Raw genomic sequence first — 25,462 nt, forward strand, 5'->3', positions numbered from 1 at the left:
CTTTCGAAGACGTTTAATATAACCTTTTGGTCTCATAGGTCATTTTGGCCTTTTGAAGACGTTAATACAACTTTCTTTCTTTCTCTCTCTCTCTAGGCCTTGGCTTTTATCCTTCACATTGGGCCTTCATCCCAATGTTTTGGGCCACCTCAACCACTCTCTTAGCCCTCTGAATTTCCCATCCTGTATACTTGCCCTCAGGAATCCCACAATAGAGGATGTGTAACAAGATGCATGGGAAAGAGCCACACTCAACAGCTTACATAGTCCATCGACCAAACACCAAAACACAGCATGCAGAAAGCACATACAGCAGCATGTAAACCAAAAGCACCCACCCCTCCCACACGCACATGCACACACATGCTCTCTCTCTCTCTCATACTACTTTATGCAGATGACATCATCCTCCTCTCAGACTCAGCCGAAGGGCTTCAGAGACAATTGGATGCCTTACATGACTTTTGCACTCAGCGGGACCTCTCTGTTAACCTTGGTAAAACCAAGGTAATGGTCTTCAATACCTCTCGCCACTTCACATCCAGATTGAGCTTCACATATAGAGGGGATCCTGTGGAGATTGTCTCATCCTATGTCTACCTTGGTGTCACTTTCAGTGGCCCACGCTTTACCATGGTTCCCGCAGCACATGCTAGAGTGACGTGGGGATATGCAGCCTTGAGCTTACTTGAGCGGCAATGCTTCCAAGCACATTTCCAGGAGCCCAGGACGAAGGGCTGGCTTTTTAACACCCTCGTCACACCAGCCTTGATGTATGGAGCAGCCTTATGGGGACCAGATTTATCCGATGAGGATTGGCAGCGAGTTGAGAGGCCCCAGGTCATGATGTTCTGCCGTATGATCTGCGGCAAACCATCAGTCCCACACCATATTATCCAGGCATAGTTTGCTACAGCCCCGATGGTAGTGGATGCACTCTTCCAGACAGTCACATACCTCCATCGCATCAGTCACATGGATCCCCACAGGTACCCGAGGCTTGCCCAGGAGTCCTCCAGACAGCTAGCACTTGAGGGGCACTCTGGAGTATGGTATGCACTAGTTTCCACTTGGTTCTCAGTATACTCTGCATGGACCGCCTACCCCCCCTTCAGTACAGTTTGGACTCCCGTTTTCTTCGGTTGTCTCACGAGGATACCAACCGGGTTATCCGGTTAGATCTTCTCAGCCTCTACACACATTGCACATGGATCACACCTCCGGAGCTCCCCACGAAGATGCACTTCTACAGAGATCACTTCCTCACACTCACTGAGGATGGATTCATCCAGCATCCGAGCTACTTGAGTGTTCACATGTCCCATGCCATGCGGATTGCGATTGGCTAGATACGGGTTTCATCCCACTGCCTTAGAGGGGAGACAGGTAGAGCTAAGCACATCTTCAGAGCCGGGAAGCTCATACGGAGACCCAGAGGAGAGGATCTGCCGACTATGCCACAGAGGTTGAGACGGAGGAGCATTACATATGCCACTGCCATAGTCACAGGGGACGGAGGGGACGGACCCTTGGAACGGGGGGATGCTGTCCCGGGAACACTGTGGGACGGGGACGAACGGACGTCCCCAGTTGGGCGTCCCTCACAAGGGACGGCGTTCCGGGGACGGATCCAAGAGGGGACGGTTGTGGGGGATGGCTGCATGGGAACGCCTACATGTTATTGTTTGGGCAATGGTCACAGTTTTGACCCTTTTTTTTGGCCGTTTGGGAGGGGCTTTTCATGGGCCTTTAGCCTTGGCCCATAGGCCTTGAGCCTTTGAGGCTTTGGGCCTTGGCCTCTCTCTTGCCTCCCTCCCTATAAGAAGACACACACACACACACTCCCTCTCACACTTCAAGCTTTAGCTTCACACACACACACACTCTCTCTCTCCCTCAAGCGGCAAGCCTCAAGGGCCAAGGTCTCAAGTTTCAAGCTCTCACACAAGCAAGCTGTAGCCTCTCAAGACACACACTCTCCCTAACACACACTCTCTCTCAAGCTTCACACACACACACACACACACACACCCATCCTCACACTCAAGTTCTCCCTCAACTTTCAAGGCTCAAGCCTCACTCACTCTCTCTCTCTCTCTCAAGCTATCAAGTGACAAGGAGGCATCCATCATGCATGGCATCCTCCTCGTGGCAGTGGCTCTTCAAGTTCCAACTACCCGTAGAAGGACGACCGGATGGACATGGTGGGATGAGGTCAATCACACCCCATCCCCTCATGGAGGTGGTGCACAGCCATGGACATGCAAGCTTTGCCCGTATAGGCGAGTGGGTGGTACTGACAAAGTAATTTTTAAGTGCTGTTCCTACCCCTGTCCCCGTTCCCTACATATGGCCGTCCCCCGTCCCGTCCCCGTCCCTCGTTACCGTCCCCCGTCTCTTATGACTATGGCCACTGCCCAATATACTATGAGATCCGCGGGAGTTTTCACTGTCTATTTCGTGAGGGATTCGGTCCACTCTCCAGGATCATTGACTTCCAGGACCAGCGTTGCCTGTGCCTCTTCCTGATTGAGCTCCAGACACAGGGACACCTTCTTGAGAGAGCCTCGCTAGCCAACCATCACCAGTTTCTTCCGGACCCAGGAGATGGAGAACACCGACATAGTGGATCTTGGGACCCTCCACGAGCCGCTCCGGACCTACCTCGCCCGAGAGGAGTTACCTCGGACCAAGCCTCTAGGAGTTACCTCGGACCAAGCCTCTGCATGGACAGTTTTGTATCACCCCAGTGAGATAGCTATGTTTATGTTTTCTTTCTATTTTATTTTCCATTCCATGATGAGATATGCCATGGACATTATTGTATCACTTTGGTCTCATAGGCCCATTGGGTCTTTAGTAGACGCTTAATCTCTCTCTCTCTCTCTCTCTCTCTCTCTCTCTCTCTCTCTCTCTCTCTCTTGCTTCTATGACCTCTCCATTCCTAGACAGCCCCATGGCGGAGATACTTGATCTAGGGAGAGGGCAACACTTCAACTGATCAGCATACATGGATCTACCTGATATACATTTTTCAGTATTTTCCAGTATTTTCTACTCAGTATCATCTCGGAGTCTTACAGTTCTGTTCTTATAACTGTAGGACAATCAATTTATTGTACTTTTTGTCTCATTTAGTTGTTCTCTTTGATGAGACACCAACTTCAAATGTACTCTCAGTTTTGGTCTCATAGGCCACTATGGCCTCTTAGAGACGTTAATATATCATATCATATCATTTCATTTCATTCCCTCCCTCCGTCCCTCCCTCCCTCCCTCTCTCTCTCTTCCCTGTTCGCTTCGCGCCTCTGTGCGTGGCCGCTGCCTTCGCCCCTGCTTGCCACCCGCCTCGCTTCGCTGTTCGTTGTTTGCTTCACTGTTCGCCGCCCGCTTCGCTTCGCTCTTCCCTATTCGCTTTGTGCCTCTGTGCGTAGCCGCTGCCTTCGCCCACGCCTGCTCGCCTCCCTCTCTCTCTCTCTCTCTCTCTCTCTCTCTCTCTCTCTCTCTCTCTCTCTCTCTTCGCTACTACTGCCGCCCTCCAGCCCTTCCGCCTCGCTGCCCTACTAGCGCTATGCTGGCTCGCCTGCCTGTCTGGTAGGCCTTGTGCTCCCTTTTCGCTTTTCCCACCCATCCTTGCTCAGGCCCCCAAGGCAGCAACATAACTCTCTCTCTCTCTCTCTCCTCCCTGCCTGTGGGAAGGGCTGCAGAGTAATCTCGAGGAATGGCCCCGAGTCTCCAAGAGAAACTCAAGGCCCTCGAGACGGCAATGAAGGCACTAATCAAGGAGAACAAGAAGACATCCGATTCCAACCTCAATGAGGTGGAGAACAAACTACACCGGCACATCATGGCCCTCGAAGCACGGGTCACGGACCTTGAACAAGAGAACACAACACTCAAGGAGGAGGTGAGTGCATTGAAAGTGGAACTGGTAGCCGTCAAGAACACCGAGAAGGAAGAAGAGGAGATCAATGACAACACTCTCACAGCCATCAAAGAAGAGATCTCCAAGGAGATCACAAAGGACATGGAGGGAAAACTCGAAGCCAAGCAATCAGGATGGGTTGAGGTGGTGAAGAAGAACATCCGTAAAGAAGTGAGGGAGGAGACTCAAAGGGAAGAACATCAAATCATTCACACCACCATTGAGGAGGAGAAGATGAAGCATGCCCGCCGCCTCAACATTCGAGTCACAGGTATAGCCGAGACACCCAACTCCACTCTCGAGAAAGATGGACACCTTCTATGCATGAAGCTAGGCTACAGGGAAGAGGACCCTCTCCCCTTCACCAAAGCATGGAGAGTCGGGAAAGACTCAACACGCAAGCGAGCCCTCATCCTACAGTTTGCAGGAGAGACGGAGAGGGTCACCTTCATGAGGAAGAGGGTCATACTACGAGGCTTAGAGAGAGCTCCTATTTTCTTGGATGATGATCTCACAAGGATGCAACTAGAGCATAGGAGAGCTTGCATGCCATGAGTCTTACACGTGAGGAGAGAAGGCAAGAAGGCCTTCTATCGAGATAGTCGGGTCATCATTGATGGCCGGCCCATGGATTAGCGGTTTGGGGCCTATGGGACACAGACCAGGCCACTGACAGAGATACACATGTCAGTATATGGAACTGTAATGGTTCACTATGGATGCAGCCTAGACGACTGGAGCATGTTATGGTGGGGAGACATTATACTTCTGACAGAGACACATCAGAGCCCAGAGAGAGGGCTACCTCCAGTAGAGGGATTCCAGTGGGAGTCAACATACAGGAAGACCACACGCCAGGGTACCTCGAGAGGGTCGGAGGGAGTAGCAGTTCTATTCAGACGGGAGCTACAGGGGAGACTGAGAGTGATAGCACAGGATCCAGAGGCCAGATACATGTGGATCAGCTTACAGCTCTCACAGGACAGGGTTATATACATAGCCTTATGTTACTTTCCTCCATCAGGATCCTCCTATGTCATTACAGAGGACATGCCACAGGAGGAGGAGACAGGAGCCTCGCCATACACTTGTCTGTTAGAGGAGATTATGCATTATTCTACACTAGGGGAAGTATTTCTTACGGGTGACTTCAATGCCCACCCACAGTGCAGACAGTGTGAGGTGTATTACTATGATGACATGGAGATCCTCCACCCTGTGGATCTAGAGGAGATAGGGGCTAGTCGGGCATCAGAGGACACTGGACTAGACAGAGGACATTATGGGGACCACTTACTAGAGTTGGGAGCCAGGCATCGTCTCGTTATTTATAACGGGATGCTACAGTGGCCGGGATCAGGAGGGCTGACATGCTTCCCACATGGGGGTCATACATGGACCGGAGGCACGGTGGTAGACTACATTATGGGGTCTTTGGAGGCATCACAGCTTGTCACCTCATTCTCCATCCCACCTCGTCCTATTGGCAGATCATACATACTTGGCATTTTCACTAGCCAGATCACCAGTATCACCAGCCCCCTCAATGGGAGAGAGAAATTAGGGTTCATGTGTGGGAGACATACACAGAGAGAAGCAAGGGAGAGAGAGAGTTGTGGGGATAAGTCAACTCAATAGCATTGAGTGTGTGACTCCCCTATCACACATGTATATTGCACTAGTACACATAGTGCACTTAGTACATTAAAGGTACTAAGGGTACTATGTACTATAACTTATGGGCTTGTACACACTATAAGGGTGGGCATAGTGCCTTTACCCCAACAACCTCCCACTTAAAGGCAAAGTGCCCTTAAGTAAAGGAAAAGAAAAAATCAGCATGTACATGATAATATACAAGGCCATATCAAGGCTGAAAGTGGCCTCATCCAATGCCCATCAAGTGTCTGCAATGAGCAAACCGCTCCGGAGGCAAACTCTTTGTCAACAGATCAGCCGGGTTGTCATCCGTATGAATCTTAACAAGCTGAATTTGCTTGTTCTCTATCACCTCTCTAATGAAGTGATACTTCACATCCACACGCTTCGTCTTTGCATGAAAGACAGGGTTCTTTGCCAACTGGATGGCACTCTGACTGTCACAATGCGACAATGGAATATCCCTTGTATAACCCAAATCAACCACTAACCGAGATAGCCATAATGCCTCCTTGCGAGCCTCTGTGGCTGCAATATACTCGGCCTCTGTAGTAGATAAGGCTGTGCACTTCTGCATCCTAGATATCTATGACACAGCACCTCCTGTGAATGTAAACACATAACCGGTAGTAGACTTCCAGTTATCTGGATGACCGGCATAATCCGAATCCGTGTAACCATGCACTAATGCATCCTGTTTGCCAAAACAAATGCACATATCCTGTGTGCCCTTCAGGTATCTCATGACACCTTTCACTGCTCCCCTCTCATATGGGAGACTTATATACACCACCTGTACGAAATCAAAAATCAAAACACCTCGCATCCAACACCAACCCCTCCCCACTCCCACCCCCCCCCCCCCCCAAAGGGCTCCAGCCTTATCTCGCATGCCATAGTACTCACGGAGTTTGGATCAGCCCCTCTAGTCAAAGATGTCATGTTCCACGCCATCAAATACCTACAACATGTTTACACATTACATACAAATCACCTCCAACGGTAAGCTTTGGAGTCCTGTAGATAGTTGGCAGAGCAGGGTCATAGAAGTTGTTGCTATGCATGCACCACCAATTGATTCAAGCCACATGGCTTTCAGAGGAACCGCCTCTCCCTTTCAATACAGCTTGGACTCTGTTGAATCTCGGGGGTGAGCTATGGTGGTTTGAAGGTGAAGGCAGCCATGGCTATGGAGCAAACAAAGATAGAGAGAGAGAGAGAGAGAGAGAGAGAGAGAGAGAGAGAGAGAAGACAATGATGTGACTGTTGATTGTACATGCACCTTTATAAGTTACAAAGGTTGCCCCAGAGCGCTTAAGTCAGGCATGCATAATATATCTAAATATTATTATAACTCCTCTAGGAGGTGCTTCACACAGAAACATTACCTCACATATAAGAGTGGGTTCACGTAGGTAAGACCTTGATTCCCAACAAACCCTCAATTTACCTCATACTGTGTCAAGGATAAATCTAGGCTCATGGTTTCTCACGGGTTTTCCTAGTCAAGGATAAATCACATGGCTCTAGTTTCATTGGCTAGTTATGGAATCCCTTGGGTAGAGACAACACAGGATCAGGTCACATACTCACAATAGAAAACAACACACAATAGCTTGCTTCCTCTGTGGGAAGCTCTTTCTCCTCCATGATATTTGCATATGTTTTTTTGTGAAAGTAGTTCTTTTCATTGTGGTGGTTGTTTCCACAATGTCTCCACGGCTTTTTTGAATAAGAGTCCTTAGCATGATTGTTCCTACCACAAAGGGAACATTTTATACCTAGTTGCCGCCGCCTCCTTTGTTCTTCATTTTTTTCTCCTCTTCCTTGAAGGAGGTTATGACCCCTTCAAGGGTAAGACTGGGCACATTCTTCAAAGTGGTGATGAGGTTTCTATAAAGCTCATATGGTATTGGCTTGATCAATACGGCTATGGCCACATCTTCTTCCACTTTAGCTGTAAGTGCAGCAAGCTGGTTCATGAAGGACTTCAGTTTGTTCGCATCAGCATTGAAGCTCTCATGTGGTTGCAGGATAAGTATAGAACTCTATCTGCAATCTTTCCCTGTTCTCCGAAAAGCATATCCTACTTCTCATAGGCTTCTTTGAATGCCAGGAGATATGCTACATGATGTATGAAATTGTCAGAGAGGCCAAGGGCTATTAGACCAAAGGCTCTTTGATGCCTTAGTTTCCAGACTTTTTGGGCTGCATCTTCTGGTTCAGGCATCTTATCTTCCCCTTCGACAAAAGACCAAAGGCCTTCTCTCATGAGGCTGAATTTCAGCTTCGTTTCTCAAGTATGGAAGCGTTCTCCATCAAACTTCTCAATGAGCATATGTCAAACTTCTCAATGAGCATATGGGTAGCCATAATAGGCAAAGAAATGATGGGAAAGTCTTAACAAAGGATGAGATCCAATGTCAGTGTCAAGTCTCTTACAGAGAATGCCCTCGAAAAATCAGAATTTTTTGAGATTAAGGTTTTCAAACAAGGGGTTTTTTGAAATTGATGCTATAGGAGGCTAGAGCATCACTTTAATGCAAGATATGCACTCTCAATTTTGAATTTTATCAAAGTAATTAAGAGTAATTACTCTAATTACGTAGATTTGCAAAGAATGAAGGAGAAAATCCAAATCAATTTTATTGTACTTCTGTTATTGATGTTGTTCAAGCTTGGCTTGATATTTGATGTGGACAACTGACTTTTGATTTTTTATTTTTTTTTGCAGGACTTTCTCCCACCGGCCCAGCTTTACTACATTGGGTGCCTTGTTGTAGTGTCCTATGCGGGATATTTTAGGGTGATATGAGAGTTGGACACTTTTTGTTTTGGGATCAGATCTGACATTTCAGCTCTTATTATTTTCTTTGATTTTTATTTTAGTGCCATGATGATATATTTCCCTGTTCCCACCCACACTTGCTTAGGCCCCCAAGGCAGCAACTAGGGGGAAATAGCCACCATGAATCTACAGGAGCTAGAGGCATACATCAAGATAGTGGAGGACAACACCAAGAAGGCATTTTGCGAACAGAAGAAGGTGCTGGACAGGGTCCTGAACCAACATGAAGAACAGTTGGAAGGCCTCCACAAGGAGAAACAAGGCAAGAACAACAAGATTGAAGAATTGGCAGCACAGGTGAACCACAAGAGGAGGTGATTCAGATGTTGAAGAGACTCAGATGCAACAACAGGAAATGCCAGAGGCTGTCCCAGTGATAGGAGAACTCCGGGCAGAAATGGAAGCCCTGAAGGCTATGATCAAGGACCATACAGTGGAGGAAGGGGAACTGAATATTACGGAGGGTCTAAGGACGGCGGACTTGGAGCAGTTGAAAGCTGCGAGTGATAAGCTGTGGGAAGAACTGCAAACCACTAAGAAAGATTGGGTGGAGGTGCTGAATGATGGGGAGAAACCTGAATTAGGGTTTAGAGTTCATTCATGGGAGACATACACAGAGAAGCAAGGGAGAGAGAGAGAGAGAGTTGTGGGGATAAGTCAACTCATGAAAAGCATGAGTGTGTGACTCCCCTATCACACATGTATATTGCACTAGTACACATAGTGCACTTAGTACATTAAAAGTACTAAGTGTACTATGTACTATAACTTATGGGCTTGTACACACTATAAGGGTGGGCATAACGCCTTTACCCCAACAACCTCCCACTTAAAGGCAAAGTGCCCTTAAGGAAAGGAAAAGAAAAAATCAGCATGTACATGATAATATACAAGGCCATATCAAGGCTGAAACTGGCCTCATCCAATGCCCATCAAGTGTCTGCAATGAGCAAACCGCTCCGGAGGCAAACTCTTCGTCAACAGATCAGCCGGGTTGTCATCCGTGTGAATCTTAACAAGCTGAATTTGCTTGTTCTCTATCACCTCTCTTATGAAGTGATACTTCACATCCACATGCTTCGTCTTTGCATGAAAAACAGGGTTCTTTGCCAACTGAATGGCACTCTGACTGTCACAATGCAACAATGGAATATCCCCTGTGTAGCCCAAATCAACCACTAACCGAGATAGCCATAATGCCTCCTTGCAAGCCTCTGTGGCTGCAATATACTCGGCCTCTGTAGTAGATAAGGCTGTGCACTTCTGCATCCTGGATATCCATGACACAGCACCTCCTGTGAATGTAAACACATAACCGGTAGTAGACTTCCGGTTATCTGGATGACCGGCATAATCCGAATCCGTGTAACCATGCACTAATGCATCCTGTTTGCCAAAGCAAATGCACAAATCCTGTGTGCCCTTCAGGTATCTCATGACACCTTTCACTACTTCCCAATGCTTCTTGCCAGGGTTGGCCATGTATCTAGAAACCACTCCCACTGCAAATGCAATGTCCGGCCTAGTAGCAACCATGGCATACATGAGACTGCCACAAGCTGAAGCATACGGAATCTTGGCCATATCAGCCCTGTCTCTATCTGACTGTGGGCTGTCCATAGCACTGAGTTTCACATATGGAGGCAAAGGAGTACTAGCTTTCTTCCCCCCGTCCATATTGAACCTCTGCAAGACTTTGCCAATGTATTCCTTCTAAGACAAATACAACACATGCTGATTTCTGTCCCGAAGTATCCGCATACCCAAGATGTGATTAGCATCACCCAAATCCTTCATATCAAAGGTTTGATGCAGCCTCTGCTTCAAAGCATCCATCTCTTTACGAGATTTCCCAGCAATCAACATATCATCAACATACAAAATGAGAATCAAGAGACTGCCATCCAAAGCTTTCTTGGTGTACAAGCAGTGATCTATGTCACTTCTCCTGAATTTCTGAGATTTCATGAATGTATCAAATTTATGATACCATTCTCTTGGTGCCTGTTTGAGCCCATAAAGACTCTTTTTCAGCTTGCATACAAGCTTCTCCTTTCCACTTACTGCATAACCCTCTGGCTGCTGCATATATATCTCCTCATGGAGATCACCGTGAAGAAAAGCAGTCTTCACATCCATCTGAATCAAGTCCAGATCATCATGCGCAACCAAAGCTAACACAGCTCTAAGTGTGGTCATTTTGACCACTGGAGAGAAGATCTCATCAAAGTCCACACCATATTCCTGCTTGAAGCCCTTAGCCACTAACCTGGCTTTGTATCTTGGCTTTGCATCTGGTGCAACTTTGAGCCTGTAAACCCACTTGCATGGCAAAACTTTCTTGCCTGCAGGCAAATGCACCAACTTCCATGTTTCATTTTTATGCAGAGAATCCATCTCTGACTTCATGGCACGCTCCCATAGAGCCTTGTCTGCCCTCTGTAAAGCCTCTTTATAACATGAGGGCTTCCCACAGTCAGTAAGCATCAAATAGTCAACCCCTGGAACAAACCTGTCAGGGGCTCTGGAGGGTCTAGTGGACCTCCGTACCCAATGACCATCATTTGCAGGTTGCTGTCCAGCCTGCATATCACCCAATGGTGGCTCCTGTTCCATGCCATAAGGCTGAAAAATCATGCCCGGTATATCCTCTAACTGTGGTATATCCATAGGGATATCTTCTGCCATCTCTGGCTGTCCATTTGGACCATTTTCAGCACCATTTAAGGGCTGGTTTTCCTGCTGTAATGGCTGATTTACAGCCCTTTGTTGTTGTCCATGATGTCCATCATCATCAAAGATGACTCTGCCAGGCTCCTGTTGCCTTGCAGGCTCCTTATACATGCATGTTTCATCAAAAATGACATCATTGCTGCGTATGATCTTTCTATTTATGGGATCCCAAAGTCTATACCCCATTTCACCTCTGTCACCATATCCTAGGAATATGCATTTATGAGACTTAGGATCAAGTTTGGTGCGCATTTCCCTGCGTATGTGCACGTACGCAACGCAACCAAACACTCTCAAGTGCTTGTATGACGGAGGCTTCCCTGTCCATACTTCTTCTGGCACTTTCCCACCAAGCCTCGTGTTAGGTGACCTGTTTATAAGGTGAACGGCTGTCATAACAGCTTCAGCCCAAAAACCATGAGGTAATGCAGCATGTGACAACATAGAACGGACCTTCTCCTGTATGGTCCTGTTCATCCTCTCTGCTGTCCCGTTTTGTGGAGGATCATAAGGAGTAGAGAGCTCCCTCTTGATGCCTTTAGCATCACAAAAGTCCTGAAACTGTTTGGACGTATACTCTCCACCATTGTCGGAACGCAAAGCTTTCAGTGTTTTGCCAGTTTGATTCTCAACAAGAGCAACAAACTTCTCAAACACTGAGAATGTATCACTCTTCAAACGAAGAGGATAAACCCACACCTTGCGTGTGGCATCATCAATAAAAGACACAAAATATTTTGCCCCTCCCAAAGAAAGCTGAGGCATCTCACATACATCTGTATGCACAAGCTCTAACTGAGCATCTTTCTGTCCAAGAGCTTTCTTGTGGGGGCACTGTAGTTGCCTACCATATATACAATGCTCACAAAACTGAAAACTTGAAAACTTTAGAAAAGGCAAGTAACCCAAACGAGACAATTGCTCCATTCCCTTGACACTCATGTGTCCCAACCGGCTATGCCACATAGAAATTTCCGGCAGCTCGGTTGCATTTACATTAGCATGGTGACAAACACCTGCATGCATAAAGTAAAGAGTGTCCACTTTAGAGCCTCTGGCAACAACCAGTGAGCCCTTACTAATCTTCCACTTTCCACTACCAAATGTGGTAACATAATCAGCATCATCAAGCTGTCCAGTAGAAAGCAGATTCTTCTTGATCTCAGGCACATGCCTGACATCATGGAGCATAAGCTGTGAGCCATCTGAAAATACAAGCCTCACATCACCTCTGCCAAGTATCTTGCATGCATGGTTATCACCCAAATAAACCACTCCTTCATTGCCAGCAGTGTACCTGACAAACAAGTCTCTGCAACCTGTGACATGAAAGGAGGCACCTGAATCAATGATCCATGAGTGCATACCATGACCACCTGTAAGAAGTGAATGGGCATCAAGTGAAGAAGTAAAGAGGACCTCATCCTCACTGCCACCTGCATGTGACACATTGATTTCTTCGATCTTGACTCCACTTTTGCCCTTTGGCTTTACATCTTTGGCTTCATCCTTCTCTTTGTCTTTGCCTTTTCCCTTTTCCTTTTGATCATTTTTCCATTTGTAGCATTGCTTTTTAATGTGTCCCTTCTTGCCACAATAATGGCATTCCAAATCCTTTTTGGAGCGAGACTTGCTCCTTCCCCTTTCTTGGCTTTTCCCCCTTTGTTGGGATCTCCCACGTGCATTCATTGCATTAGACTTGCCAACAGAGTTGTTTTTCCTGTTCATCTCTTCTTGAAGAAGAGCACCCTCAACATCTGCATATGACAGCATAGCATTCGAATTGCTAGTGGCTGTCCTGAATGTGTCCCAACTCTCTGGCAAAGTGCATAACAAAAAGGTGGCTTTGAACTCATCGTCCATTGCCAACTTTTGATTTATAACCTGGCTGACAATACCATTAAACTCATTGAGATGGGCTGTCATAGAAGCCCCTTCCTTCATCTGAAGGCCTATGAGTTTCTTCAACCAATACACTTTGCTTGAGGCACTTTGTTGGGCATACAAGTCCTGCAATCTCTGCCACATTCCCCAAGCTGTCTTCTCTTCACGAATGCTGAAAAGTAATGAGTCTGACACAGACAACATGATAGTAGATCTTGCCAGCTCATCCATATCTTCCCACTCTTCAGCTGTAAGAGAAGCGGGCATCACACCCCTTTCTTTGATAGGTTTGTGCTGCTTTTTCTGAAGCAACACATTGTAGCACTGGGTTTGCCAAATATCATAGTTATGCGAGCCTTCAAGCTTCTTGATGTGAAGCAATGAAGAGCTCTCACCTGTGGTTGCCATAGCAAAATGCAACCTGTAATGCCTGACTCCCTGCAAATGTGCAAACACTGCACCCTAAGCACACAAAGTGCTCACAAATGTTCTCCCAAGCTTTATCTCCCACTGCGGAAGCAAGAATGCAACTTTTCTCCCACTTTATGTGATGAAAACACCAAAATCTGGTTGCTGCAGATTTTGGACAGCACCTTAAATGTGCTCTTTTGCCCTTCCAAAGTACTGTACAGCAGTACCAAGTGCTCACCAATGATGTACCAAACCTGTACCGGCAATTTCAGCAGCTGAATTTGAACCTTTTGATCACTCAAAACAGTGTACAGCCATGCCAAAACATGTACAAATCTGTACCAGATCTGTACCAGCAGGTACAGTAGCAATAAATGCTCTCCTGGCTGTCCAAATGAGTGAAAATCAGACTTTTACAGTCCTGTACACTGCATGAAACAGTCCCGAACAGAAATTGGGCAAAAGCCCCTTGACTGCAAGCTGATTTGTGAGGATTCAAGGCATAAATGGCTTGCCTGCTGCTTTGCCAAGCTCAACAAGCATACGAACTTGAAAAGCCCCTTGATTTGAGATCAATTTCTGATCATGCATGGTACATTGGCGCACATGAAGGCATCCAGAGTGTTCACGATGCTTCCCCCTGGCCACATATACATCAAATACATGAAAGCCCCTTGATTTACAGGCACATTGAGTGCTTGTAAGGCATCAACACATTATCCACAGCATCAAATGCGATTGCCTGCATGCAAATCAACCAAATCGGCACAAAAGCCCCTTGATTTGCACTGCAATTTGCTGCGATTTTGCCCAAATGTGCGATTTTTCACATCATACAGCATGTATGAGTGCTTAATTGCACAATTACATCAAAAGCCCCAAATTTCGACATCCAATTTCCTGCAAATTGATCCTGATTTGACCAATTTCCTGCAAATTTATCCTGATTGTGACCAATGTCACCCAATTTTGCCAATTTTGCTCAAAAATTGAGCAATTGGGCACCTGTACCTGCTCAATTAATTGAATTGATGAGAAATTCCCAAAATTGAAGCAAAATACCTCTGATTTTCTGATTTTCGGGCTGAATTTGAGGTTTGCAGGAGTCGATTTCGGCTCTGTGCAGGTGAGGGGAGGGGGCACGGGGCACTTCTTGCTGATGTTGATGCTGATGCTCCTGCTGAAAAGGACACGAGGCTGTTGAGACACCTCTTTGCTGGCTATATGCTCTGAGCGTGGCCTTACAGGAGGCGCCTGGCTGCAGCAGCCATTACGATGTTGCTCGAAGGGCCCCGTTGGCGTCTGCTGCTCAGCGCTGAAGGGCCAGCGCTGCCTTCGCTTAGCACCAGCCGACGCTACACGCCCGCCTTTTCGCTCGACGCCTTGTGTTAAAGCTTGTCCTTCGCTTCACTTAGCGCTGGCGCCTTCTACACGCCTAAAGTCGACTGAAGTCGACGCTTTTGCTCACGTTTCGCCTAAGTGGTTATGCGCCTTGTCACTCGATCGCCTCCACGCTTGACACCACGCTAGCCTTCGCCTGCGTGTGATGCAACGCCCGCCACCTTATAGTAGGTTCTCGCCTTCGCTGAGTAGCAGCGCTACAGCATCACGTGCCTGCGTTTTTCTGCCTTGCGTGTGATTCAGCGCCCAGTTTACGACTATGCCCAGCAGCCTTCGCTTCTACTCCAGTTGGCCAGCGTTCAACACGCAGCCAGACAGCATACGCTTAATTTCTCCACGTAGCCAGTTGATGGAAGCAGGCGACCAGTTGATGGGGCTGAATACGACCAGAAATCAGCAAGGAGAAGAGGGAGGGACCATATGGCTCTGATACCAGTTGATGGGGAGAAACCTGAATTAGGGTTTAGAGTTCATTCATGGGAGACATACACAGAGAAGCAAGGGAGAGAGAGAGAGAGAGTTGTGGGGATAAGTCAACTCATGAAAAGCATGAGTGTGTGACTCCCCTATCACACATGTATATTGCACTAGTACACATAGTGCACTTAGTACATTAAAAGTACTAAGTGTACTATGTACTATAACTTATGGGCTTGTACACACTATAAGGGTGGGCATAACGCCTTTACCCCAACACTGAATAAGCACAAACCCCCACAAAGCATCATACATGAGACTCTCGAGGAGAAGAAACGCAAGAAGGATAGGGACATCCATGTGTGAGTGCAGAGTGCAGGGGTGACAGACAGCAGGCGGGGGCTTCCCCCAAGGAGGATGCCATGACACTTTTCCAGATGCTAGGAGTGGACGGGATCCCCCCCCTCTCCCCCTCTTTGCAGATACATGGAGGGCAGACGAGGATATGACACAAGAGCAACCCCTCATCATTAGATTCCCTGATGCCAGATTCTCAACATCGTCCGGAAGGATGAGGATGCACGGTATGTTTGGGTGCGGCTACAACTTAGCATGGCCACTCACCGTACTTACCATTATATGGGGATATAGCTGGGGGAAGTCCTCCTGCTCAGGGACTTCAACGCCAGGATGGGAAGTCAACAAGTCGATCTGGACGACCCTATCAGACTACAGGAGTTGAGTTGGACATCACTAACACATGGCTGCAGAGATCATCACAGGACCATGAGGAGGTCATGGTACATGGGAGATATTTCTTAGAGCTTGAAGGTGCACATGGTCTCATTATCTATAATGGGATGTCCCAATGCCCCTCCTCCAACGCCTTCACCTCCTTCCCTTACTCAGGAGGTACTAGCATCGTGGACTACCTTATGGGATCTCCAGATTCGGCACACCTTCTCCCCGACTTCTCCATCGCGCCACCCCCCTTTGAAGCTCGCCATGCCTACCCCTCTTTCACTCTTACTTGCACACCACCCGTCCCTCTGCCACCACCCCCCATGTCACATTACACCCAAGTTCTTTTTGATCACGAGCTTGACCTTGTTTACTCCAACCACATCTACCACCAACTCCAGGATGTGGAACCTATTGTCCCCCTATCCACCCTCACATCATAGCTCACCAACATACTCCACACATCCGCCACTTCTTTCATCTGCACGCGGTGGTCCACCGCCAAGCCACCTTGCGGTTCCATGCTTTAGAACTATTGGTACGATGACGAATGCCGAGCCACACACTCTCGTCTTAAGCATGAGGTACGGCTTGGGCAAATCACGAAGCGCCAAGTGCAACAGATTTCACAACGGCTCAGCCAACGCAAGAAACGGGTGTTCTACGCTCGGAAATTACATTTCTTAGGGCCGAACTACAAAGAGGCCTAGAGGAAACTCCGAGAACATCGTCCCCCCACACCTATCACCTATCCGGACACATGGCACTCCTATCCTTGCTCCCTCTATCATATCGCCCCTCAGTCACCCCTACCCCCACCACCAGATCCCAGCCCCACCACCTCCACCTTCACAAAGGGCATGGTCCTCAAGGCCATTCGTAGACTTTGTAATGGGCGAGCCCAAGATCATGAGGGACTCACTGCCGAGTACATCTCGCATGCCAATGATACCCTGGCACCCCTATTAGCCTACATGTTCAATAGAGCCGTTTTCCACCCTCTTGGTCCACCAACACCATCACCCCCATCCTCAAAGCTGGAGATCCACTTGATCCTAATAATTACAAGACGATCATGATTGGCCACACATTGGCCAAACTCTATGGATCGGTGGTAGAGGGGAGCTACTCTACCCTTGACCACATCTTCACCCTCCATGCAATCATCGAGGAGGGTAGAGCATGACATCAAAGGATTTATTGTTGCTTTGTGGATTTCCGCAAAGCTTTTGATACTGTACCCCGAGCCCACCTCCTACATCATCGACACGAGATAGGAGTCCCATCGCCCTCTATGAGTCCGTCGCTAGACGAGTGAGAGCCCCAGGAGGTACACCATAGGAGATTTCCAACACTATTGGGGTGAAACACGGCTGCCCTCTATCACCCACTCTTTTTGGCCTCTATATTGATGAGATCTCGAGCTTCATTGACGGATTACGCAGGGTTGGTCCCACACTGGCAGGCATATTGATCCCCATACTATTTTATGCAAATGACATCGTCCTCCTCTTAGATTCAGACGAGGGGCTTCAGAGACAGTTGCATGCCTTACAGGACTTCTGCACTCACTCAGCGGGACCTCTTTGTTAACCTTGTAAAACCAAGGTAATGGACTTCTGTTCCCAACGAAGATGCACTTCTACAGAGATCATTTCCTCTTGCTCACTAAGGATAGATTCATCCAGCAGTCGGGCTACCTCAGTCTTCACATGTCCCATGTGGATTGTGATTGGCCAGATACGGGTTTCATCCCACCGCTTCAGAGTGGAGACAGGTAGAGCTGAGCGCATCTTCAAAGCCGGGAAGCTCATACACAAACCCAGAGAGGAGAGGATTTGTCGATTATGCCACACAGCGGTTGAGACAGAGGAGCATTACATATGCTGCTGCCCAGTATACTATGAGATCCGCGGGAGGTTTCGTTGTCTGTTTCGTGAGGGATTTTGTCCACTCTCCAAGATCATTGACTTCCCGGACCAGTGTTGCCTAGACCTCTTCCTACTTGAGCTCCACAGACAGAGGGACACTTTCTTGAGAGAGCTTCGGCCCCAGCCACCCCACCCCCTCCCTCGCCAACCAACCATCACCAGTTTCTTCCGGACCCAAGAGATGGAGGACACCGATACAATGGATCTTGTGGACCCACTTCGAGCTGCTCCGGACCTTCCTCGCCCAAGAGGAGTTACCTCAGACCAGGCCTCCGCTTTCCAGCGTGCCCAACGTCCCCGGCCCCCTCGCCGTTAGCCACAATCCCCTCATTCGCTCCAGATCCATGGCATGCTACACCGCCATCAAGCTACCTTTCCACGTGACATAGCTAAGGGAGACCTCTCAACCGTACTCATCTCAACCATATACTCATTAGCCCTATGCTTGATATTTTGAAGAGTGGTATACCATCTATGGGGAGCTGATGTTGCTCTCATGTTTCTATGTTCCTAGTATTCTATGATGAGTTTCCATGGACAGTTTTGTATCACCCCAGTGAGATAGCTATGTTTATGTTTTGTTACACGGTTTCCCGGTTTCTACATGTTCCTTGCCTTCTGTTGGCGGTGGAGTGCTATTTTTGCTGGATAGCATTGTTTTGGCTGTGTTTTGTTTCCCACAGGAGTTTTCTACACTCAGAGGCGGCCTATCTCCAGCTACTTCACTTGAGGATCAATTTCGGGAGCTGTTTTGTATCTGTGGAGACTTTCTTCTGTGACAAGAGTTTACAGATTTTAGAGGAGAGCAGTGATCTTTTGAGAGATCCTGAGCAGAGTTTATTTTGTCCGAGCTTGTGTTCTTTGCAGTATTTGCAGAACAAGGAGGGTATTTTTGCCCTTGCGGTGTGATCCTTTCACAAGGATCCTTTATTTGTTGCTGATCTTTGGGATCTGGTTCTACCTCTGGAACAGTCTTCTGCTATCTGTGATGCTTTGGAGGACTTTGTTACCACTACAGTTTATATTCTTGCTTGCCTTTCTCATTGTGAGGAGTCTATTTCTGCATCTCTTTGTGATGCTTCTAAGGATGCCCTCCCCCTACCAGTTCTGCAGGCTTGTTGTTTTGCAGGAGGGTTTTTTTGGACCCGGTGGGATGCTTTGGATCTGTGAATTGCTAACCGTGCCTGGGGCATAGTGGTACTTCCAGAGTGTTTTGGATTTGGATCATAATCAGGTTGGGCTTATATCAGTCCGACGATATTTTTTTTCAGAGGGGGGTGTGGAGTCCTTTTATCTTGCGATTCCCATCTCAGTGGTGTGTACTTATGTACAGCATTGGGCAACTCATGTTATGGAGTTTGGGCAGATGGACCCCATCTTTTCTACAGAGTCTTAACATCTAGTGATACCGACCTTTTTAGAGGATGCTTTTGTACAACATTTGGCTACTCTTTGTACAGAGTTGAAGCAAATTGACTCTATTTCTTTTGAGGGTTCCAGTGAGGAACAGTTTGCTTCTCCTAGGATTGATTATATACAGGATCTGATCTTGGTTGGTTATGAGGTTTTTCATACCTTCTCCAAGCTGGATATACGACATTCGACTTCGGGGAGTGTTCTTACACTTGGGTTTGGAACCATTATTTGAAGCAGCACGTCGCAACCTACTTGGTTGTTTTCTTCCACAGGAGCGGTGTACCTGGCAGCTTGTTCTGTTGCTTTTGTAGCTGAGTTGCTGAGGAGATTGCTTGTGGAGCTTTCTTGGTACCTGTTTCTGCAGTCTTTCATCTTTGATTGAGGGCGGCTCCTCTTCGTGGAGTTCACTCAGCATCCGGTGCTGACAGGGGGTGTTAGACATCATCCCCTACTTGCTGGCTTCCTATTTGGTGTCCTATTTTAGACTCTAGGGCTGACCATGTTTGTCAGAGGGGCTGGTCACCCCTCACATATATTTTACCCATATTTATTCCCCATTTATGGTCCTGGGTATTTTTCCCAATCGTGGAGATACTTTTGCTCTAGTCGGCTGCCTTCATGTAGGTGTATATATAGCCGGCATGCCTCCCTCATATTTCATTGCTTGCCTAGCTTGTCTAGCTGCAGTCCCTCACATACGAGGTTCTCCCCTCTTGCTCGGGACATGTATTCCTTTTGGTGATGATATTGAGAGCAGGTTCTCACCTGTGTTTCCTCTCCATCTCTCTCTCTCACTCTCTCTCCTGTGTTTCCACTTTCCCTTCTTCCACTGCACATTCTATTAGGATATACATCACTCCTTCTCCGGACACCATTGTACATGATGATGAGATTCCATGGTCATCATTGCACACTTTTTGGTCTCATGACCCTTTGAGTCTTTCATAGACGATTAAAATAACTTTATTTCTTTCTTTCTCTTTCAGGTCAGATATATGGTCCATGAGGAGGACGACACATTAAGGGCCCAGATACATGGTTCTTATGCTGCTTACTTTATTGTACACACAGGGTCTATGTAGTACATCAACCCTGTCTATCCTTTCGCCAGCTGGTCTTTTACTTTTTCCTTGCCTTGACATCCAGTTTACTCATGGATCACATGTAACAGCTTTTGGTCTCATCGACCCTTTCGGTCTTTCGTAGATGTTCCTAACATCTTTCTTTTCTTTCCTTCTCGCAATGCGTGCACACACACACACACAATCTTAGGGGGGCGTCGGGGGGGTGGGGGGGTAGATACACCTCCCACCCTACTTGCAATGTAAGCAAGGCACAATGTCGTGTGTATACACTCTCTGGCTGGCATGCTCTACTAGGCTAGCAAGGTGATGGCACTAGAAGCTTACGACTAGACTTAAGAAAAGAAAGATGTTCCTAACATCTTTCTTTTCTTTCCTTCTCGCAATGCGTGCACACACACACACACAATCTTAGGGGGGCGTCGGGGGGGTGGGGGGGTAGATACACCTCCCACCCTACTTGCAATGTAAGCAAGGCACAATGTCGTGTGTATACACTCTCTGGCTGGCATGCTCTACTAGGCTAGCAAGGTGATGGCACTAGAAGCTTACGACTAGACTTATGAGCCCTATATAAGTTAAGGAAAAGGTCAAAGAGCAATTAGGGAAGGACGGGCATTCCTTAGGGCTAAGTTAGAGGCATCTTGAAGATGACATGTGGAGACAACACATGTAGTAGCAGATAAAAGACAGATACTGTGAGCACAGGCTCTATGCTAGGGTTAGGGTTGGCAATACACAACCCTAAGGGGGATGTAACCTCTCCATTGCTGCTGAGTGTGCAGGCAATGTGAGAGAGAGAGAGAGAGAGAGAGAGAGAGAGAGAGAGAAATGAAATGAAATGAAATGATATATTAACGTCCTCAAAAGGCCAAAATGACCTATGAGACCAAAAAGGTTACAACAATTGGTGGATCTGATACAATGTCTGTGTAAGAAAAGCTAAAACAACTAAACAACCAACTGAAACTGAAACAACAACTATGAGGAAAAGTAAGGTACTAGGAGCTCTTAATGGATAACATCTGGGAAGGAAAACTCAAGCAACAAAGGTAAGCATCATATACATCACTATCCAAAGATGTCTCTCATCGATCGATGGCGGATATCCTCAATGTCCTCCATGGTGAGTACTCTGACTGGATGTCTCCCATGCCGTGCTAGTATGGTCCGGATCCTCTGTTGTAGTCTCCGCCGGTGTCGAGATGGGCCTCTCATCTTGGGGCGCCTGGACCGCCCCACCTCTATAGCCCGATCAATCAGTGTACCTCTCGTGCGGCTATACTCTGGGGCTAGCTGCAATGCCTACTGGCCTGACTGCTCAATCTCTGGTCGAAAGAAGTCTGTAATCTGCCTTTGTAGGTGTCTCTCCCTCTCTGATCCCCTCCCTCTCAAGAGACCCTCTCTATGTCTACGCAACTCCAGCAAGTATAATCCGAGGCATCTCTGATCCTGGTATCTCACGACCTTGGAAACTGGTCCGAAACCCTCTCTGAACAGGCAGTGAAAACGGCCTCGTATCTCATAATATATTGGACAATGACATATGTAATGTAACTCTGGCTCCATCTAGCACAGCTGACAAATCCTAGCCTCAACTGGTACTCCTCTGAATCTGCCAGTCTCAATCTCTAGCTGGTGTGAGGATGTGCACATTTGACCAATAGCACACCGTACCCCATGAGAAAGATGAGTATCCATGTAGCTGGGTCTAATCACAAACCCATCCTCCGTGAGCTGGAAAAGATGATCTCTATAGAAAGCCATCTTCGTACCAAGCTCGTGTGTCAGCTGTATCCATGTCCTCCTAGTGTCCAGCTGAGTCAAGTCCTAAATGATAAGTTTGGTAATCTCTGCCCGTGTGAGAGAGAGGGAGGGTGCATCCAGGGAGTACTGAAATGGAGGTAGCCTGTCCATACTAAAGCCATGTAGCTGGAACCAAGCTGTCATCTGTGCATACCAACATGATCCGTCTCCCTGTGATGCCAACTGTCGTGAAGACTCCAGGGCTAAGCGAGCATATCTGTCTCTAGGGAGAGCCCAAGTGCTATGTATAAAGGAGACTGATCAAGTGAGTGCCTCTACTACCAATGGGGGGGCAGGCATCTCTGCACGGATAATATCATGTGGTATGGAGGCCTTGGCCCTAATCAGTGTCCACACACATATAGGCACACTTACATATACATGAGGTGTTCACACCTATACAAACATAGAAATTTTTACACACATACACGTGGTGGACATAAGGACACAAGAGACTCCAGAAATACCCAATAAACCCCCCTTCGGAGTGAGAGTGGAGTTATAAGAAATAGCCTTCATACTTATGGTGATTTGGACTCACTAGCACCTATGATACAAAAGATCACAGTGGCCATACTTGGCGTGATACAACAGATCACAGCCAAGCCTGCAAATGGCACTTGACCACACATAAGATCCTTCAGCCTCCAAAACTACTCCCCAACTCAAAACAAGATTAACGAGGAAATCACATTATAACACAAGGCAATACAAACATTTAGGTGGGAAAACACATGGGACAACATAACACACACAAGATAATTTTTCATATTTTGGGGGACATCCCGGGCAGAGAACCCTGACTCAAACACAATAGGAAATATATTAGAAAAAGATATCTTTCTCAAAGGGAAAAAGATCCTTCAGTATGGTGAACCCACAGAGGAAGTCGGTGTCGGTGGAGCCACATGTAGGGAAGAACTGGTGAGGCCAGAACTGATTTGGTGGAGCCAAGCACCGTCGATGTCGTATCTCAATGTTGCCGAGATAATGCAAGGCGGTTCTACCGCTTTGGTAATTTTTTGAGCTGTTACAGGCTTCAATTTTGGATGTAGAGGACAAATTTTTGTAAAACGCCCCAATTTTTCTCTAACTTTACAGCTCTAATTTGATGCAGAATTTGAAAGATCCAAAAACCCCCAAATTTTTACGTGTACAACAGCTTCAATGCGACGCAGAGAGCTCAATTTTTGCCAAATTTTTGCACATATGTAGGCTTTAAATTGAAGATTTTACCCCAAAATCAGAAAAGCCCCAAATTTGCACCTGTACAGGCTTCAATTTGGCAAATTTTGCCCTAGTTTTCAAAATCCCCAGATTTTGTTGTATACAGGGCCTTCAATTAGACAATTAATGCTTGATTTTGTAAAAACCCCAAATTCTAATGAGTGCAGAAGCATTAATTAGATTTTTTCAGGTGCTTTTTGAAAAAGCCCTAATTTTTTGTTGATGTGCAGGTACACGACAAATGCTGATGACAGGCTACACCAATTGTAGGTTATGGAGCTACAGTTGATTGTGACGATGGTCCAGCAGGAGAAGTAGATGGGCGATGATGGGCTGCTGGCTGCACTTCTGCTAGGAGTCGGCGCAAAGGCATTCAAAGGCTTTATTAAGCCTTTTAATAAGGTTTTGATAAGCCTTAGTATAAGGCTTAAAACCTTAATGCTTTCATACATTCCGCGCGGCAGACAAAGGAAAGAAAAAAAAACGACCACAACAAAGCAGTTCGACGCGACTAACAGTAGCAGCTCAGTCGTATAGAAGTAGCATCACTTGTGCAACAAGCAGATGGCGAACCAGGTGGTCACTCCCGCCATAAGCAGCGTGCAAACAGCAGGCAATGGAGAGCAGCTACCAGTCAGAGTCAGGTGCTGGCAGCTTCAGATGACATTCGAGGAGCTCAAAACCCTAAAAACACAAGTGGCTCTAATACCAATTGTGAGCGCACACCTATGCTAGGGTTAGGGCTAGCAGTACACAGCCCTAAGGGGTATGTAACCTCTCCATTTCCGCTGAGTATACAAGCAGTAAGAGAGAAAGAGAAGAGAGAGAGAGAGAGAGAGAGAGAGAGAGAGAGAGAGGGAAAGAAAGAAAGAAAGAAAGTTATATTAACGTCCACGGGAGGCCGAATCCGACCTATGGGACAGATCAGGTACATCCATTTACATTCCACTCTGGGTATCAATGCCAAAGAGGCATAAAACTGAAAAAAAAAATAACTCAAAATGAACTCTTGAGACTCTTAAGAGTTTAAATTACAATGGGTTCTATTTGCATCTAGTTCGAAATTGAGGTTCAAAATAAAAATAGCTATATTTCATCCATGGATGGATTTGCTCTTGAGGGGGGTGGGGTACGGAATTCTTTAATGATTGCTTGTCCTCCTCTATATATTGCCCATTTGCCATTCTTTCTTGCTTCTTTAACTTTATTCAGCTCTGCCGATTTGTTCTTGAGTTGTAGCGGGGTGAGTTCATCAGCTATCCATACCTTTGTCCCTTGGAGAGACCTTGTTTGCTTCATCACTGCTATTTTCTCATTGTTGTCCATATAGGAGACTTTTGCATGTGTACCCTTTACTATAATAGAGAGAGTTAGAGAGAGATGATTGCACGACTCAATGTAGACTGTATTAGATTGATAGTTTGTGAAGTACACCAAATACATGCTTTTATAGGTTGCAAAACTTATCTTTTTGAGACTCACAAATCACACACACATGGGAACATGACACATGGCACACACTTATCTTATCCAGATAAAAGGGTGTTCACACACATAGGCACACTTACACATACATGAGATGTTCACACCTATACAAACACATATAGATGGTTACACACATACTGACAGGTACACGTAGTGGACATACAAGATACAAGAGACTCCACAAATACCTAACAGATATAAAGTAAAATTTAAATACAAGAGAACCCAGCAGCATATGTAGTATAAGCACCCAACCATGGGTGAAGCAAGGGAAAAAATCAGCATCATAGAGGAACCCTTTACAAGATGACAACTTAATGAAAATGCATGGCAGAAACTGTCTCTACCCCACATTCTGAAACTTACGGCTGATTCCTTGGAGTAATGATTGGATAAGATTTTGTGAGCACTCCAAGTCCTTTTTTGTCATCACCCTTAGTGAAAGGCCTATGGCAGCAGTTATATCTTTCAAAAGGTCAAAGATAGCAACGACTTC

At 46.8% G+C, this 25,462-nt stretch overlaps 1 protein-coding gene across 3 annotated transcripts in view; it reads right to left on the minus strand.

Annotated features, from left to right (window-relative positions):
- LOC147637053 (uncharacterized) overlaps positions 1–25,462 on the minus strand; it is a 121,056-nt gene that overhangs the window by 24,375 nt on the left and 71,219 nt on the right. For all 3 annotated transcript variants that reach the window (XM_086800667.1, XM_086800668.1, XM_086800669.1), the window contains exon 9: positions 25,333–25,431. In XM_086800667.1, the coding sequence (XP_086656793.1) occupies positions 25,333–25,431 (99 nt within the window). The remainder of the gene's footprint in view (positions 1–25,332; positions 25,432–25,462) is intronic.

This window comes from Cibotium barometz, chromosome 7 (assembly GCF_041138505.1).
Source record: "Cibotium barometz isolate CiBa-2024 chromosome 7, ASM4113850v1, whole genome shotgun sequence".
NCBI lineage: Eukaryota > Viridiplantae > Streptophyta > Polypodiopsida > Cyatheales > Cibotiaceae > Cibotium > Cibotium barometz.